The 17,048-nt window shown below is 38.5% G+C and overlaps 1 protein-coding gene across 14 annotated transcripts in view; it reads right to left on the reverse strand.

The window, feature by feature from the left end:
• LOC124860210 (membrane-associated guanylate kinase, WW and PDZ domain-containing protein 1-like) overlaps nt 1-17,048 on the reverse strand; it is a 142,594-nt gene that overhangs the window by 44,703 nt on the left and 80,843 nt on the right. For 4 of the 14 annotated variants that reach the window (XM_047353576.1, XM_047353323.1, XM_047354046.1 and 1 more), the window contains 8 exons: nt 12,507-12,626; nt 9,209-9,397; nt 6,858-7,080; nt 6,515-6,562; nt 6,164-6,246; nt 5,574-5,612; nt 1,821-1,878; nt 1,512-1,624 (listed from right to left, as the gene is read on the reverse strand). In XM_047353576.1, the coding sequence (XP_047209532.1) occupies nt 1,512-1,624; nt 1,821-1,878; nt 5,574-5,612; nt 6,164-6,246; nt 6,515-6,562; nt 6,858-7,080; nt 9,209-9,397; nt 12,507-12,626 (873 nt within the window). The remainder of the gene's footprint in view (nt 1-1,511; nt 1,625-1,820; nt 1,879-5,573; nt 5,613-6,163; nt 6,247-6,514; nt 6,563-6,857; nt 7,081-9,208; nt 9,398-12,506; nt 12,627-17,048) is intronic. The other 10 variants (XM_047354280.1, XM_047353406.1, XM_047353809.1 and 7 more) reach the window with 7 other exon arrangements.

Raw genomic sequence — 17,048 nt, forward strand, 5'->3', positions numbered from 1 at the left:
CAAAGAGCACTACTAAAGCAGCTGACATTTAGTGCTGCATCAAAGTATATTATTAGAAAGTTTAGAAATAAAATGTTTGGTAGACAAAGCTACACAAGCAATAGGGATAGCTTCAGCCTTTAGAAGATTGTGAAGCAAAGATAATTCAAGAGTTTGGGGGAGCTTCACAGGGTGTGGTCTGCAGCTGGAGTCAGTGCTTTAGAAGCCATCACACCTGACAGAACCAATAGACGGCTACAAATATGGGAATCCTTGTGAAAAGTTGCTGCTCAACAGTCAAAACTAGAAGTGTCCTACATGGGAAAGGTAAAGGGGAAAAAGACTGGCCTATTGCAATGTGGTCCAAAGCCCTCTTTTCAGATAAAAGTGGATATTACATTTCATTATGACTGAAAGTCAGAGATGTTTTAGGGAGCCATGCCAATCACTGGTGTTGTGTTTTATCAAGTCCAAGGTCAGCACAGCAGTCTAACAGTCTATGTATTTTTGAGAGAAACAAAATTATGTTTTAAATATATGTGGGTGGTAAGAGATATTAAAGAAATAAAAGGGCTAGGAAAAATAAAACAGCAAGAAATGCACTTGTATTAAATAAACAAAGGAAAAATATAGGAACCTGCCAACTCTGTCAAAAGTACCAATACTGGTCTAATGTCTGTTGTATGACTCTGATTGATTGGCCAGAAAATTCACCTGGCTTAAATCCCATAGATAACCTAGGCAGTATCATCCAGAAGAAGATGAGAAACACTCGATCCAACAATGCATATGAGCTGAATACCACATATTAAAGCAACCTGGGTTCCTTTAACACCAGAGCCACAGCCTGACTGCCCCTATCCCACGCCCCAAAGCAGCAATTCATGCATAGTGAGCGCCAACCAAGTATTGAATACATGTCCTATGCAGTACATGGATATACCTTTCAGTAGGCTGACATTTCTGTATTAAAGATACAATTTTTGGTGTTTTTAGTTAATATTCTCATTTTTTCTGTAATCCATAATCAACAAAATAAACAGAAATAAAAATCCAAAATGTATCTTTCTAAACCTAATCACTATAAGTAATTTAAATTTACTGAGATGCATCTGTAAGTTGTACACACACACAAGAATTATTAGTATGATTAGTATTCACTTTAAACATTCATTTCACAGTTTTACACCAGAGCTTAGGTAAACATTCCCCCCCCTCTGTTTTTAATGATGTGAAACTACAATGATCAAATACAGAATGGTATTTATGATTAAAAATCACATAAATTAAAACCTGAACTTTAAAGACGACACCAGGACTTGGGCCAGCTTATATTTGGCTAAACCACAACAATCAAAATTTGGAAAACTTTTATTTTGATTTTTTTAACTCTACATTTGGAGAGAGTATGTGAAAATTAGGACATTCAGAAGAAAATAAATTCTGGCCAAACCCCTGGGAGACGCCAGACGAACAAGAAAGACGTGACATTGACAGACATGAAGAAAGAAAGAAATGGGCAGGAAACGAACCTCGGATATACCGCTCACCTTCTGGAGGCTGCGGCGGTTGTTGCTGCTCCAAGATTTTTTGACGCCGCGCCTCCACCACTGGGTTCTCATACTGGGTCTTCCTGTTTATATGACTTTGAAAGTCAAACATAGAATAAACAGAGAAATTAAGGTGATATTAAACATTATTCTGTCTATAATGCAAAAACAAAAAGCTTTCCTCAATGAGTTTTTATGAAATAGAATGAACAGATTTGCAAGAAGGCTTTAAAAGTGGATGAACTCTATTTGTCTTTGTGTAGTGATGTGTCAATGAGGTGATTAACTTACTCTACATAATACACTCCGTACACAGGGTCATCTATTCTCTCCCATCCTGGAGGCAGCTCTGGAATACAGAGAGCAAGTAGCGTTAAACACAAACATTCCTATCTCGGCCATTAGCACAGATTAATTTCATTATTTTTGCTTAAATGTAGTCTCTTTTTTTCCTGCTTCTAGCATGGCTTGTCAGAACATGCTATTTTGGCAAGGTTTGAATGGTCCAAAAATATTCCCTAAAATCAACACCTACTCTACAACCGTTTTGCTAGAACAGACAGATGCCTAGGACTCGTACAACTTTTAAATGTTTTCTACCTTTATTACTTAGTATTAGTAAAAGTGCAATCCATTTGAATAACAACCATTCTGTTCTTTATGGCCACAATAATTATTTTAATTACAACCAAAATGTTTTATTAATGGAAAGAAATCAACTATACCATGCTACTTTAAACAGATATAAACCTAAATTTAGCTTAATAATTAAAAATGGTCTAGCATTAACCAGAGAGAATATTACGTTCAGTTCTATATGTACCCTGGCTAAGCTAGGAATATGATATCTACTGTTTTATGGTAATCTTTAGAGAAGTGAATATGGATACTTTTTTACTTAAATAAGGATGTAGAAGCCTTTTCTGGAGCACTCTTAAATGCACACATGTTTTAAAAGTCCTAAACCGCAAGCCTTTATTTAACTAATTTAGTAGCCAACAATAATTAGGAGCAGGAACTGGGCTTCGTTTTTGTGGAGGGCTAACACAGTTTACAAGCTTTTGGCCTCACAGGAAGGCGCAAGTCAAAAGGTCCAATCATCTCAGGGTTTGGAAAATAAGTTTTCATATGAAAATAAATCATGAATGCCCTCATCATGGACATAAATGTCATATTATTTACAGTCTATAAACCACTATTGCAGTAATTAAAAATAAAAGATTTGGCTCCCCAAATTTAAAAATCATTAAACAACATCATATGCTTTAGTATTTAAATCTATATTTTACAACTTAATGACACATTTAAACAATTATATACACATTTAGTAACGTATTAAATGCATTTATGTCCAGTTTTAGTTCAATTACATCATATGTAAATATTGATTTGCTTTTTATATATTAAAATTGTGGCACTTTTAACACTAAATAGACAAAGAGCGGATTATTTATACATTATAAGCCAGGAAATTAGTAAACATTTTTGACGTTACATTTTTGGACTAAGCTCAAAAGTGGAGTGAAATTTTCTGCAGGAATTGTGCCAGCAGCTGGTTGATGGCATCATAAAGCTTGTGATTGAGGTGCAACTTCCGAAGGGACATAAAACTAAATATTAGTGGGGATGCATTTAGATATTTGAGACCATAAGTATAATTTTGAGTCTCTGTGATTTTGATTAAAACCAAAATAAAACTAAACTTGCGTTTGTAATTCTTGGTTTTTTTTAATACAGTAGTTTGGGTTGTTTTACTATTTTATTAAAAGGTTGGTTTGTTCAAATCAGTCAACAAAGGCCTCAGAGTAATATGGTATTCATTCCAGTGATGAGTGTATCTAAACCTCTGACCCTGACTATGCAATTTTGCTGAAAGGTTAACTCATTCACAATTATTTAGCCAACTGTCCCATAAGAGTGCATTGTCTCGACCAGCTGTTGATGTGTACCACTGGTAATGCAGCATACTAATATATCTATTTTATCTGTGATCACAGCAGTTAATGAAAAAACCCATAAACTTAGCACATGAAGTAAAGAAGTCTGTGTTTGGTTGGGTTTTCTTGGTTTTAACAATGCTTCTTCAAAGTAAATCTTTTACCGCTAAAAAGTCTGTTCATTTCTATCAAACGGTGCCACAATTGTGAGGAAAATCCATTTGTGAATTGAGTAGCAGGTTTGAGTATGTCAGTTGCGTCCTTTAAAAAAGCTTGCCAAATTCTCTCTACTGTTGGGACCCCAGCGATGGATAAAACATGAAAGGCCAGTAAGAACTTTTCTGGAACTTTCACAATAAATCGCATTAACCTACTTCCAGCACAGCCAGAAACAGGGAATAACAGCGGACTTCCCGTGACGTCACTGTCCGAATAAAAACTCCTCTTTTGCAACAAATTGACCTCTTCCTCGCAGGTCCCCAGTGGAACTGGACGGAGGGACACAGCGCGCTAATGTCTCCTTGCAGGCAAACAGACATAAACTCTTCAAATTGGATCCAAGAGTGTCATACGATCACAAGATCATAAGCACTAAGTTAAGTATAAATGAATTGCTGTTTGTGTGTCAGTTATTCATTCATGAACGGGGGTAATTAAGGTACAAGCGTTGCTTGACTTTTCTCTCTGAGGTCTACAGACACAATCTGTGTTCCAGAGAGTTCCCAGCAGAGACCCTGTCTCTATAACGCCGAGTGGAGCAGTTTTTCCCAGTCTGAAGGAAGGACAACGGGACCGCATCACCGTGGTGACAGCAGTTTAGAGTTATGCATTTTAACCCTTTTATTGATGGTATTTTACAGGTATGTGTTTGATTCTGATGATAAGTTATAAGATTCTTTTGTTAGCTTCAACCGCTAACAGCTAAGAACACGTGCTTGCCTACTAAATATAATTTACCCAAAAAGGTTGTTAGTTGTCAATCTAATAAAATAATATTTAGAGAAATATTATTTTACTAAACTTAATAACTAAGTAACACAATTAAGCCCATTTCTCAAAGATTTGGTTCTTAATAATATTTCTTTAAATATTATTTTAATAAATAAAGGCAGCTAATTAAACACCATTGAGAATTGGTCATCCAGAAGGTTGGTTTTATTCAGCAAATCATTCTTTAAAATATTATTTTATTAAAATACTATTTTATCTGATCTTGCATTGTGAATGGTTGTTTAAAGGTTTGCTGATTATTGCCTAAGTTGGTTCCAAGACTAACTTCACTTCACTTCCAGATTCTTCAAGATAATCCTTGGTTCTCAAACATATTGGTATTCACAGGATAACCCTTAACAGACCAAAATATTATTTAATAAAATATTAAAGTATTAATATTAAATATTAAATAATATACTCATATCAATAATCACAACACTGCCAATGCCAAACGACGTTCGGTGGAGGCAGTGTGATGGTGTGGAGTGGCATCTCCCTCGCTCAAAGCAAGACTTGTCAATATTGGCAATCTCATGCAGAAAGATATCAAGATGAGCTTCTTCAACCAGTGGAAATGTATTGTCTTCACTCTTTGGGACTGAACTCTATCTCAAGATGTCTTAAGATGGCTGGCCCCAGAGAACCGGGTTTATCAGAGACCACCTCCAAAATTTGGGAGTGGAGACGATGGAATGGTCTACCTGCAGTCCTGACCTGAGCCTGCAAAACACTTGGTTGGATCATACTGAGCGTGCTGTTTGTGCCAGAGTAACCAACGCAACCACATTGGGCGGCTCGCTATTCAACCCATAAATGTATTTGTCTTACAGCTGTGGCACTATTTAAGGGGATATAAACATACTTTCCAATTATATAAGATGTATGCCAAGAAAACAATGAACCAAACACAAATTGCCATACTTTTTGTGCTAAGTTTCTATGTCACAACAATGTTCCAAAGCACAACAAAGAAAGTCACAACTTAAAACTGTTAGGGATTGCTTCTTTTCTTTCCATTTCATCTACCTGAATGAAGAAAAAAAAATGCTTTGTAGCCTTAATTAGGGAGCTCAGAAATACATTAGAGATTAAACACAAAATCAAAAAACCATACCTAGATCACTTTCCAGGTCTTCTGTATGTATCCCTTCTTCTCCAATTTTGAAAGCAGGATGAAACAAAGATGACAAAATGAAGAGAAGAAAAAAGGATGGATGGCAGAAAAATGTAGGTTAGGATGGAGGAATCAGGAGCAAATAAGGTATGAAGTGACAATCCAGAGAAAGGCAAACAGGGGAACAGAAGGCCCTTAGAAGATGGTTAATCTAGAATATCATATCAGCCCTTTGGCAACATAAAGAAATGCAGTGCTTGCTTTAAGTTTCACCACTTGATGGTGCAATTTCACAGTATTGCAAATAAATAAAGTGTCATTTGGATTTTATAAAGCACTTCTTTACCATCACAAATGAATATGTCAGTTCCAATGACTGTTGCCTCATGAGAAATCTATGACACATTCCCAACACATGGAATGTTGCAAAAGAAACCAAATCAAAGCTCTGAAAACACTATTAGAAATCAACAATGGCATCACTCAAAACACAAGAGAGACCTATAACTGGGAACCCACACTGTTTCAAAACCACTACACAGAACTGTTCATGTACACTGTAATGCTCTAAATTAAGTCTGGATGCTTACCATCATCATCACAATCTTCCAGAGGCCGGGGGGCTTTGTCTCTACACCGGGGATCCAGCCAGGATGTGGTCTTTGTGTTGTGGCTGAAAGGAAATAAACAACACAACACAATAATTCAGCAGCAAGCAGTCAATCTGTCATATCAAAGCACAGCAGGGGCACCTGAATGCATCAATAAGAATTAAACAAAAAAGAAAATATGTCAGCAAGTTTGCAGGGGACAGACGACGTCCGCTGCAAACAAGGAAAAACACAGGGGACACAGGCAAGGTAACCATAAACAACCTTACTTGTGTCTCTACTGCTAGGTGAAAACAAATAGTAATTCAGTGATAGCAGAAATGAACATACAAGCTTTGAAAACACACAGCCATGTCCTGGTGGAGAGTCTTTGCCGTGCTGCAGAGGACAGAGAGGTGGAGGTAGTCAGGTAATCAGGATGTGATCTCCTTTTGAGATCGGGACATGTAGGGATTAACAGGAAAGCGGTTGCACCCAGGGGGCTGGGTAGGCCGACAGACCAAATCATTGTGAAACACAGGCCAATAGGCCAACCAAAGGAGCAACAGTGGAAATAAAACAGAGTACACATAAACATACAACAGAGGCTAAAGAGAGAAAGACTTACTTAGATACTGCCAAGGTTGCGTTCATTAAACACAACTTTTAAACCTAGCAGGACATGAATACATACTCTATGAAGTACAGTTCCCCGTTCTCGGTGTAGGCCATCTCCCAGTTTTCGGGCAGTGGTCCCAGAGGGTCCTCCGGAGAGACCTGGGGATCTGCAAGCGTCTGCTGCCCGCTCTCTGCAGTGGAAGTGGCTGCATTGTTCAGACCACAGGGTAGAGCATTATCACGCACGGGGTACGGCCGGAGGATGCCGCTGCGGCTCTCGTCCTGGTCGTTAGGGTTACCTGTGCACAACAAAGGAGATGGGAAGAGACTACGCACTAAGGATCCTGGATGGCACAATAAGCACAACACGGAGCAAGAGAAACAGGAGAAAAAAAATCACAGTTTGTCTTATGCATGCACGATGGAGGAAACAGACATGCTCACTAATTTCATGCAACTTCAGTCACACCAAACTCCAAGTACTTTCCCTTCCCCCAGTTTACCTCCAGCTTACTGCTAGTGTAAGGAGAGGGGTAATAGGATATGCTAATACTTTCAGCAACAGTCCCTAACTTAATTTGACCCCCATCCATTTTACCCTCTCTAGCGGTGAGTGTTTTTCTGCTTGGGCTAGACCAACCCCCTATTCCCACTTGCTTTCCCCATTCTGGGTAGATACACTCAAACACTTCCTCGGGCCTTACACCGACTGATCAAATGCAAATTCAACACACAGGCAACCCGCAGGGGGATGAAGTGAGTGAAAAGTTTCAAAGTATCAAAAAAGAAAGAAAAGAAAAGCTGACATCCCTCACACTCTAAACAGGTTGAAGAGAACAAGGGAAATACAGTGCTTTGTGTATTGTGTTAATACCCCTTGGTCTTTCATATATGTTTTACATTACAACCACAAACTGCAATGTGTAATACGGGGATTTTCTGCAATACATAAAAAAACAAAGTAGAGCATAATTATTATACTTTTTTACAACTAAAGACCTAAGAAAAGTGTCTTTCATTTGCATTTAGACCCCCTCAATTAAAACTTTAAAGAAACAAGCTTTTGCTTCAATTATAGCTGAAAGCCTTTTGGGGTTCCTACAGATTGCTAATTGGTTTTAGGTTTGGACTTTGACAAGGCTGTTCTAGCACTCGAATATGTTTTGATCTAAACCGTTCCATTGTGTCTCTGGCTGTTAGTTTAGGATTGCTGTCCTGCTGGAATGTAGATCTCCACACAGTCACACGTCTTCTGCAAGCTCTAACAGGTTTTCTTTATAAAGTATTGTCGTCCATGTATCTCCATTTATCTTCCCAAAATCCCTGATCAGCTTCCATGTACAGATCAGCCGATGTACTGTTAGCTTTCCACCACACAGGCTGTTTGGCATGTAGGCCTGGAAGTTACATTTTAAGCTCCACCTGACCAGAGAGCATTCCTCCACAGGTTTGTCATGTCCCCTATATGTCTTGTGGTAAACTGTAAACAGGTACAGCATATTCTCGCTTTCTTTCAACAATGGCGTTCTTCTATCCACTGTTCCATAATTTTCTGGAGTGTACAATTAATAGGTTGTTTCTGTCAAATGATTCATCCAGGTGATCTGTGGGTCTCTGCAGCTACTCCAGAGTTACCATGGGCCTGTTGTCTGCATTTCTGATTAATTTTAGGCGGACGGCCATGTCCTGTTAGGTTTACAGTTGGACCATATTAATCAAAACGTGATGGTTTGGACAGTGCACCAGAAGATGTTCAAATCTTGGGATATTGTTTTATAGCCTGGATTTTATTTAAATGTATCAGAGTTAAGGGGGCTAAATACAAATGCAGGATTAATCTTTTTTTATTGAATATATTTCCACTTCAGAGTTACAAAGTACTTTGTGTTGGTCTGTCCCATAAAAGTTTGTGGTTGTAACGTCACAAAATGCAAACAAGCTAAACAAGGCATTGTATTTACACCTTAACTTGCATCTGTGAAATATGAAACATTTAAAACTATTCTGCTGCCGGATGCAGGAGTACAACATATTTGGTAGACATAATGAGTAGAATTTAGGTTAAAAAAAGTTTGAGAAGAATACAATCAGCATTAATAGGGATGTGCATGCTGGGCTGTGGAAAAAAATGCCACTCTACTACAACCCTCCTCACAGGCAGATGGCGGTGTTAGGAAGAAAAGAATCTGCATCACAAAAACATGATGTAATTGCCAGACACCCATAATCTTACAACAGAGGAAACAAACTCTTTCCTTCTGTATTCCTAATCATGCACTCGTATGTGTGTTAAAAGGACGCTCAAAAAAAAGCACGTGTTGTTGAGGAAACTCAGCATAGCTGGGAAACACATACAGAAACCGAGAGAGCTAGAGAATCATGCACTTTGATAAACACAAAGAGAGAGGCGTGCAGCAATACCCTCACCTGTAAAACTGTTGTTCATTTCCGTGGCCTGGTCGTCATCGTCGTCGTCAGCAGGCACTACGCGGACTTTTTGCATGTCATTGTAGGACTTGGTGCGCTTTGGTGTGGACGGCTGGGAGCCCGCATCACTGAGAGTCAGTGTCCCAATGATGGGCTGCCTTGGAGGCTTTGGGGTCCCATAATAGTTACCTAGGCAACAAGAAGGACATTAGCATGCTTGAGAGACGGAGAGGGAGAGGGAAGGGGATGAAGAGAAGGAGTTGGGGATAAAAACAGGCAGTGCAGGCGGACAAAGAAAAAGCAGCCAGAGGATCTTATGTGGAGAGAAAAAGGCAAGAAGCTGAACCACAGTGTGACTACAAATCCTAGAAATAAGCAGCTGGTGAGCAAGCCAGAGTGTTCCTGTTCTTGTTTTGGTCTGTATTTTGTAAACTCTGAAAACATTGTGGATCAACTCACAGTATATGGCTTGATCCAGCTGAAACAATAGCTGAACCAGTAATAAATCGAATATTTGTAAAATGTGCAAGACAGACTATATCTTTTTTGAAGACCCCATTTTAGAGCAGTCATTGAGAAGAAAGTTGCTCCCCGCCTCACCTGACACACACATACATAGTTGTGCCTTCATGCATGCATCCATGTGACCGTGCAAACTTCAAGCAGAACCTTGCTTATTCATCATTTCTTCTTATAGACTTTACAATGTTAATTCAATCAAATCATGCAGATGTCTAGTCAGGTACATACATTCAAATTGATCCTAATGATCAAACAGTGCAGTCAGATTCAGTTTATTTTTCAAATTGGTTAAAAAGTAGGTTAAAAGTTCTATTACAAAATAGTGAAGGGTACAGAAGGAACCGACCAATGGGTTCAAATGGCGGATATTTACAAAATGGAAAAATAAATAGTCAATTTAAAGACGAACGTATTTTTTAAACACTGGAATAAATGGCAAAAGTATGCTGAACAAAATATGCTGGAAATGATACTGAATATGTCTGTTAAATGAATAAGAATAATGTGCATAGATAGGATGCACTTAGAGCTATGGTTTACACTTTAGTAACAAGATTCTCTGATCACAAATTCCTCATTGTTGAACCATATTTTTATATAATGCTGTATCTGTTATAGTTCACCTCTCAGGCTGTTTATTTGTTTCCTTGTCTTACAAATAAAAACAAGATAGAGACACAGAAGAAATTTGGAGTAAATTGTAAAGCCATACACATTCAAGCCTATATTTTTATTTTTACAGATTTGTCTGTACTTGTGTATCAATTTAATGGCTTACAAAAAATGTACATGTCTCTGTCTAAAAAAAAAAAAACAACAATTTTTACCTAAAGGAACCCGGCAGATTGCATCGCAACATTCACTCCTCCTGGATGAGCATGTAGCGATAGTACAAGAGCATTAGTTAAGGAAACATGATCTGTTTTCTATTTGTCTGTCTGTCTATCTATACCAGAGGGGATAAAATGCATGCTATGAGAGCTACATTGGAAGTAATAATTGTTTTAAAATTTTGTTTTCTATAAAAAGTTCTTAACAATTTAAATGTAGTGTTTGTGCAAATGTTTATTCTCTGTAAATACACAGGATCAAATCACTTAGGGGCCTTCAGCCAATTATAATGAGTACTTACACTAAACACCCCTTGATGCTGTCTATCCCATGCAGAAGCTTAGTTAAAGCCAAATTAGTTGTCACAATGACTCGCACACAGAACCTATGGGGTGTTTGTACATTTTGTCTCAGCTTACCAAGACTCACTAGGTACTTCTCACACTGACCACTTGCTGTTCCTTCACTGAATGACAGCACTGACTCTCTACGCAGCTGGATCAGTCTCTCTATTATAGAAAAAACACTTAATAAAGTAAAATATGAACTGCTACTGTTGACAGGAGATTCTGCAGGAAAACAACAATTATCTCAACGATGTTTCATTGCAAAGCTACAAAGACCAATTATTTTCCCATGCCCAAAAATGTAGTATGAATAAGATCGCATGCACAAAAGCAGAGTCCCAACTGATTTGCCTACACAGATGCAGCTACCATGAATTGTTTGCCCCTAGCATTCTAACGCTAATGAGTTCCCAGGTCGTCAAAAGATGAGCAAGAAAACAACTGAAAAAAGTTAACATAATTCTGTTAGGAGGGAATATGGCCATAAAGCACTGACGGCCACATTTTGTGGCTTCTTGAATGATAAAAATAATACATAATAAAATAAAGGGCTGCACGGTGGTAGCATTGTTGCCTTGCAGCAAGAAGGTGCTGGGTTTGACTCCCAGCCGGGGTCTTTCTGCATGTTCTCCCCATGCATGCATGGGTTCTCACCAGGTACTCTGGGTTCCTCCCACAGTCCAAAAACATGACTGTTAGGTTAACTGGTCTCTCTAAACTGCTCTTAGGTGTGAATGAGTGTGTGCATGGTTGTTTGTCCTGTGGGTCTCTGTGTTGTACTGTGATGGACTCGCGACCTGTCTAGGGTGTACCCCGCCTCTCGCCCGTAAACTGCTGGAGATAGGCACCAGCTCCCCCCGTGACCCACTATGGAATAAGTGGTATAGAAGATGAATGAATGAATGACTGAATGAATAATAAAACAAATATATATATATATATATATATCTGTCTGTCTGTCTTACTAACTATCAATCTATCCCATATTTTTTATTATTTATTTATGTGCCTTCATCCGACTATCAAAGTTGTCTATCTGTTGCTGCACATGTCCTGCCTGCTGATGAGTGGAGTGCCATGGACTCCTGTGGACAGGTATTTGACATTGTCTGTGTGAAAGAGAGTAACGTGCCAACACACAGCAGAGCCCATGCCAAGCAGATTAATGTTGCAACATTCTCTCCAAGCCCTGTGCATATAATCTCTATTTCTCCCTCTCTCTCTTTTTCTTTCACACACACACAAAAATCTGACTTAGCAGTACATATCGCACAGCCCAACAAACAATCACCCATACACATGTTTAGCATGCACAGGTTTGTGTCAGTATGAGACTTAGCCCAGCACAACGCTGTCCTAATCAGAGTGAGAGGGGCAGATGTGGAGAGACCTGCTGTCTCCTGGATGAATCCCCCCCTCCCATCATGCACGGACTAATCAGAATCAACTGAGTGCACTGTCTTACAGCCTGCCTTCATGTAGGAAAAAACTAAATATGATGGCTGCTATGCTCGCCCAATCTGTAGAGAATGAGGACACCTGCTCGATCACGAGTCACGTGAAGTGCCTATTTTGATCTTTGTTATCATGTTCCTCACCTTCATATGTTCCTACTTCCAGTAGTGTGCCACTCTCCTCCAGTTGTAGGAAGTCGTCCACAGACAGGAAGTTGTAATCCAATCCTTGGACCTCTCCGTCTCGAGGGGTGCGTGTCGTACCTAAACAGAGGAGAAAAAGAAAAGTTCTATCAAAAGTTTTACAGCTGAAGGTGCAAACAGGATATTCTTTGGAGAACAATAATACTCTTGTCTAACACCTACAACTCTGAGAGCCTGTCACTACAGCCCAAAATTATTTCAGAGGTCTGAGATGGGGATGGGCCAATAGGAGGGGCTCTGAAATGAAGATGGTGTGGTTGTAATTCAGCACCATCATTGGAAGCACACTGCCTGCGAATATTATGTCAAGAAATTAAATCAAGAATTGCATTTTGAGCAATCGTTTTGTCTCATGGGAAACTGCAGCCTGCCAAGTCCAAGAAAAAGGTCACCTTGAACAGCACACTCATGTTCATTCAGATATTAATCTCTTGGCTTACACTACTTGATTCACTATGAAAATTATGGTTTTGTTAATATCTGCTGATGTTGTTGTTGTTACATTAGCAGCGGTTTTTACTGAATTCCATGCTGTTTTAACTAGTTTCACAGTTGGACAATAAATTAAAAATAGATGCTAAATACATTTCATAACTAACTTCAGGGTTTTAAGTTCCCTTTAAGGTTTCACTCTCAGCAACATTTTCCTTGCTGGCTGAACTACCCTAACACTAATCCCAAGAAGGGATTAATAATAAAAATACAATAATAACCATAATAAGAATCATAATAATAATGCTACTACTACTACTACTACTACTACTAATAATAATAATAATAATAGTAATAGTAATAATAATCATAATAATAATGCAATCAGAACAATTTCTAGGTGAATGCTGACATCAAACAGTGGAAATAGAGGACATTATGTCATGACTTTGCAAAAACAATACAATGACATGGCAGACAGTTCACAAAAATTGAATCTCATCTGTAACCAGGGCAGTAATGTTAAAAGGAGAGTATGTAAAATACACAGTCGTGTATATACTTCAGTTAAATATCAGCTATAATTCTGACAGACATGCAGCAGCTTGACAACTTAGAGAAACAAAAACTGAAGTCCTTGGTTGATAACATTGTTCAATTAAAATAAACACAAAGGTATTCTATAAAAAATGTGTTTCAGTTCTGACGTTGGCTGCAAAAGATCACAAAAAAAAAAACGTAGCGATGAAAATTATTTGTTATTATTAACATGATTTCACCACATTCAGCTTCTTTTTTGGCTTCATGATGTGGAAAAAAAACATACCTGTTGAAATACAACCCATAATATAAACTGCTGATTGTCTGGGGATATGTTAATTTATGGATGTTATTAAATAAATCCCAGTTTTCCCTAAGTATCTTTCACCCTATACAGTGACAGAGACCCTTTATTGGTCCTGTCTATCAAATTGTTTTAAATGACTGATAGATTATTTTAATACTTAGTGTCAAGAAAACATTGAATATTCTGTATGAGCGAAACATTTCTGTAATGTTTTCAATATCACCTGTATATCTGTATATGCAGTATTTATTGTGTCATGCCACCAAGTTCTTTTACATGTACAAAAACATCTGCTGTAGATTAAATCACATTTGCTGCAGCATCCCCTTTGTACACAGCTGATGCTGCAGCAAATGTGACACTGTAACAGGGGTAGAAAAATGTTAGTGTGCTTTTAGAAGACAATTCAGAGAATGAACAAAACCATACAGCTCTATTTTGTAGTTAAGCACTCTCACTATAAAATGCAATAACATATGAATGTTACTGCTGCATTAAATGAAGCTTATAATCTTATATTCTTATATAACCTCCTAAGAGAAACACACTAAGCCTTTTTGATGTCTGAATGTTTACCTTAGTCTTTCCAGTATGGCAACTCAAACTTCATCCCTAAAGGTACATCTGGCCCACAAAACACCATATAATGAGCAAGCTTTTACCCAGCCCTGCTCTATCCTACACCTGCAGTGCTAAGAAAGCACATATTTTATGTCTCTGTTCTGATATTTGGAAAATTATACAAAAAAATAAACTGCCAAACTGACGTGGTGCTCAGACTGTGAGCAAAGACACAGATCCCTCACATGCAGAAAACGACATGATAAATCATCTAACAGTCAGTTTACAGCAGCAGCACACAAGTCAAGCACTGCTTTGTATTCACCTCAGCAGAGAGAGACGAGATAAAAGTGAAGGTGTCTGGGAGTTTGAATCACAGGAATGGGAGGTCCCCTGATAGATGACAATGTTTTTGAAGCTCAGTGTGCTTTAAAAAAAACATCTTGTTATTGAAGCCATTTTCACCACAATGTCTCTGATAGGCTGACTAATTCAAGTTTGCCAACATAACCACTGAATACTTTTTTACATTATCCTCACATTATTTCATTTCCCTTTTCAAAACATAGAGGCTATAATAAAACTGCATGGCCAATTTTATAACACACTACTTGTCATACCAATATAATCATGTTGCATCTTAAATCAAACAATAATTTGTTATGTCTACTTCTGGCAAGATCCTATAAACTTTACAGCAAAAATAAATAGTTAAATACAAATATTTTGATGACAAAGAGAAAAGGAAACTAGATATCCAACCACTGAACAATATTTAAATATCATAGCAGTTTAAGACTAATGGAATTTTACAAAATTTGCAAAAACTCCTGGTCAACAGTTAGAGGATGACTAAGTTATGGAACATGAAATTAATATTAAGGAATAAATATTCGATCCCAAGGATTTCTTGAATTGCCAGCTAAAGCTTAAATACCTCTATGTCAATGATATTGGGTCACTGTTGGGATGATTATACAGTTCTCTGCTTTGATTTTACACATCTTATATTTCTTACAAGTCAATAAGCTTCCGAAACTAAACTAGATACCCGAGAAGCCGTTTTTTCTTCGGGAAACTCATGTAGGTTAGACTCTCAGCAAATTGTAAATACACCAATTAAAGTTAAAACAGCAGTAAAACATCCAAAACATATCTACTCTCATTGTAAAAAGTTAGTAGGAAGAAGCCACAATTATTCAATTATTATAATTAGATATTATAATTATCGCATAATGTTGTCCTTGAAGTTGAGTGACATCACAATGACAACAGTATTGAAGCTAGAGACAAAGGCCTGCAATTACATCAGGAAATAGCCCAGACTCCCTCGATGCCTCTCCAAGTAGGCACTCTTCGGGAGAAACACCCTACAGCTCCCTTTGCAGTCCATCAGCCTGGGATACAAAAAGGAGAAGGTGAGACTCCTATTCGAGCTGAGAGACTCATCAGAACCGGCAATTCAAGCTTCAAATCCTCAGATTTATATGTGACACAAATGGAATGTAACCAAAGCAGTAGACCAGGCTATGTCTCAGCTAAAGTATCAGGAGATTATTGGCCTCACACAACCAGGCAGAGCTGGCCTTGGGTGGGGAACAGCGCCAAAGAGATGGTCTAAAGCCACCAAGAAGGAGACGAAAGATCTTGTAATTTCTGGAGATTCAGGTGGCGGCATGACAGGGTCCTGCACAAGTTAACAGAAATCCTGGAGGCCCACGAACAGGAAATTAACAGGACTAACCCACCTGCAAGCTGTATATGCTTTGGGAGGAGAGCTGCAGACTCGCACTGAGGACATCATCAAACAGTGAAAAGAGAGAGGATAACCTTAATCCAGTCACCATGACCTCCACGGCAGAGGGAGAGCCTGAAGGCTTGGAAGAATGCAATTTCATTAATGTGGCAGGATTCACCATGGTAGTTAAAAAGCTCCCCGGTGGCAGGGCACCAAGTGTGAAGGAGATTCATCCTGAGTTTCTCAAGGATTTGGACAATGTGGTTCACACGCTTCTTCAATGTCGCATGGAGGACTGTGACGTCGGTGGAGTGGCAGACTGGGGTGGTTGTCCCAATTTTTAAGAAAGGGGACCAGGGACTGTGCTCCAAGTGCATGTTGGACTCCACCAGGGCTGCCCTGGTTTGAGGTGATCATGGACAGGATTTCAAGGCGTAGTCATGGTGAGGAGGGTGTCTGGTATAGAAACCTCAGAATCTCATCTTTGCTTTTGCTTTTTGCTGGCTTCTTCAGGCCATGAGCTTTATTATGCACTGAATCGGTTCAAGGTCGGTGTGTTGAGTGACTGGGATGAGAGTTAGCTCCTCTGAATTTGAGATTATTTTTTTTTAATCCAGTAGCAAGATCACACAGTTTTTTTGCCTGTACTATGTGTAAATAAATATCATTACATTGCCCAATGTTAATCCAAAAAATAAAAACCCATAACTTTAAAGCTACACAAAATGTTCCCCTGAAGAATAACTTTTTCCATGTAAAAGATTATTTTTACTAGAATCATACCTGAATAAGGCATCAAGTGGGGGAAGAGACTATAATCTCAACTGAATTAAAAACCACAGAGAGCATCAATTGTTTCAGAGTACAACAGTAACAGTGGGGTCAGGCTTGTCTCATCACTATT

This window comes from Girardinichthys multiradiatus, chromosome 1 (genome assembly GCF_021462225.1).
Source record: "Girardinichthys multiradiatus isolate DD_20200921_A chromosome 1, DD_fGirMul_XY1, whole genome shotgun sequence".
Classification (NCBI taxonomy): domain Eukaryota; kingdom Metazoa; phylum Chordata; class Actinopteri; order Cyprinodontiformes; family Goodeidae; genus Girardinichthys; species Girardinichthys multiradiatus.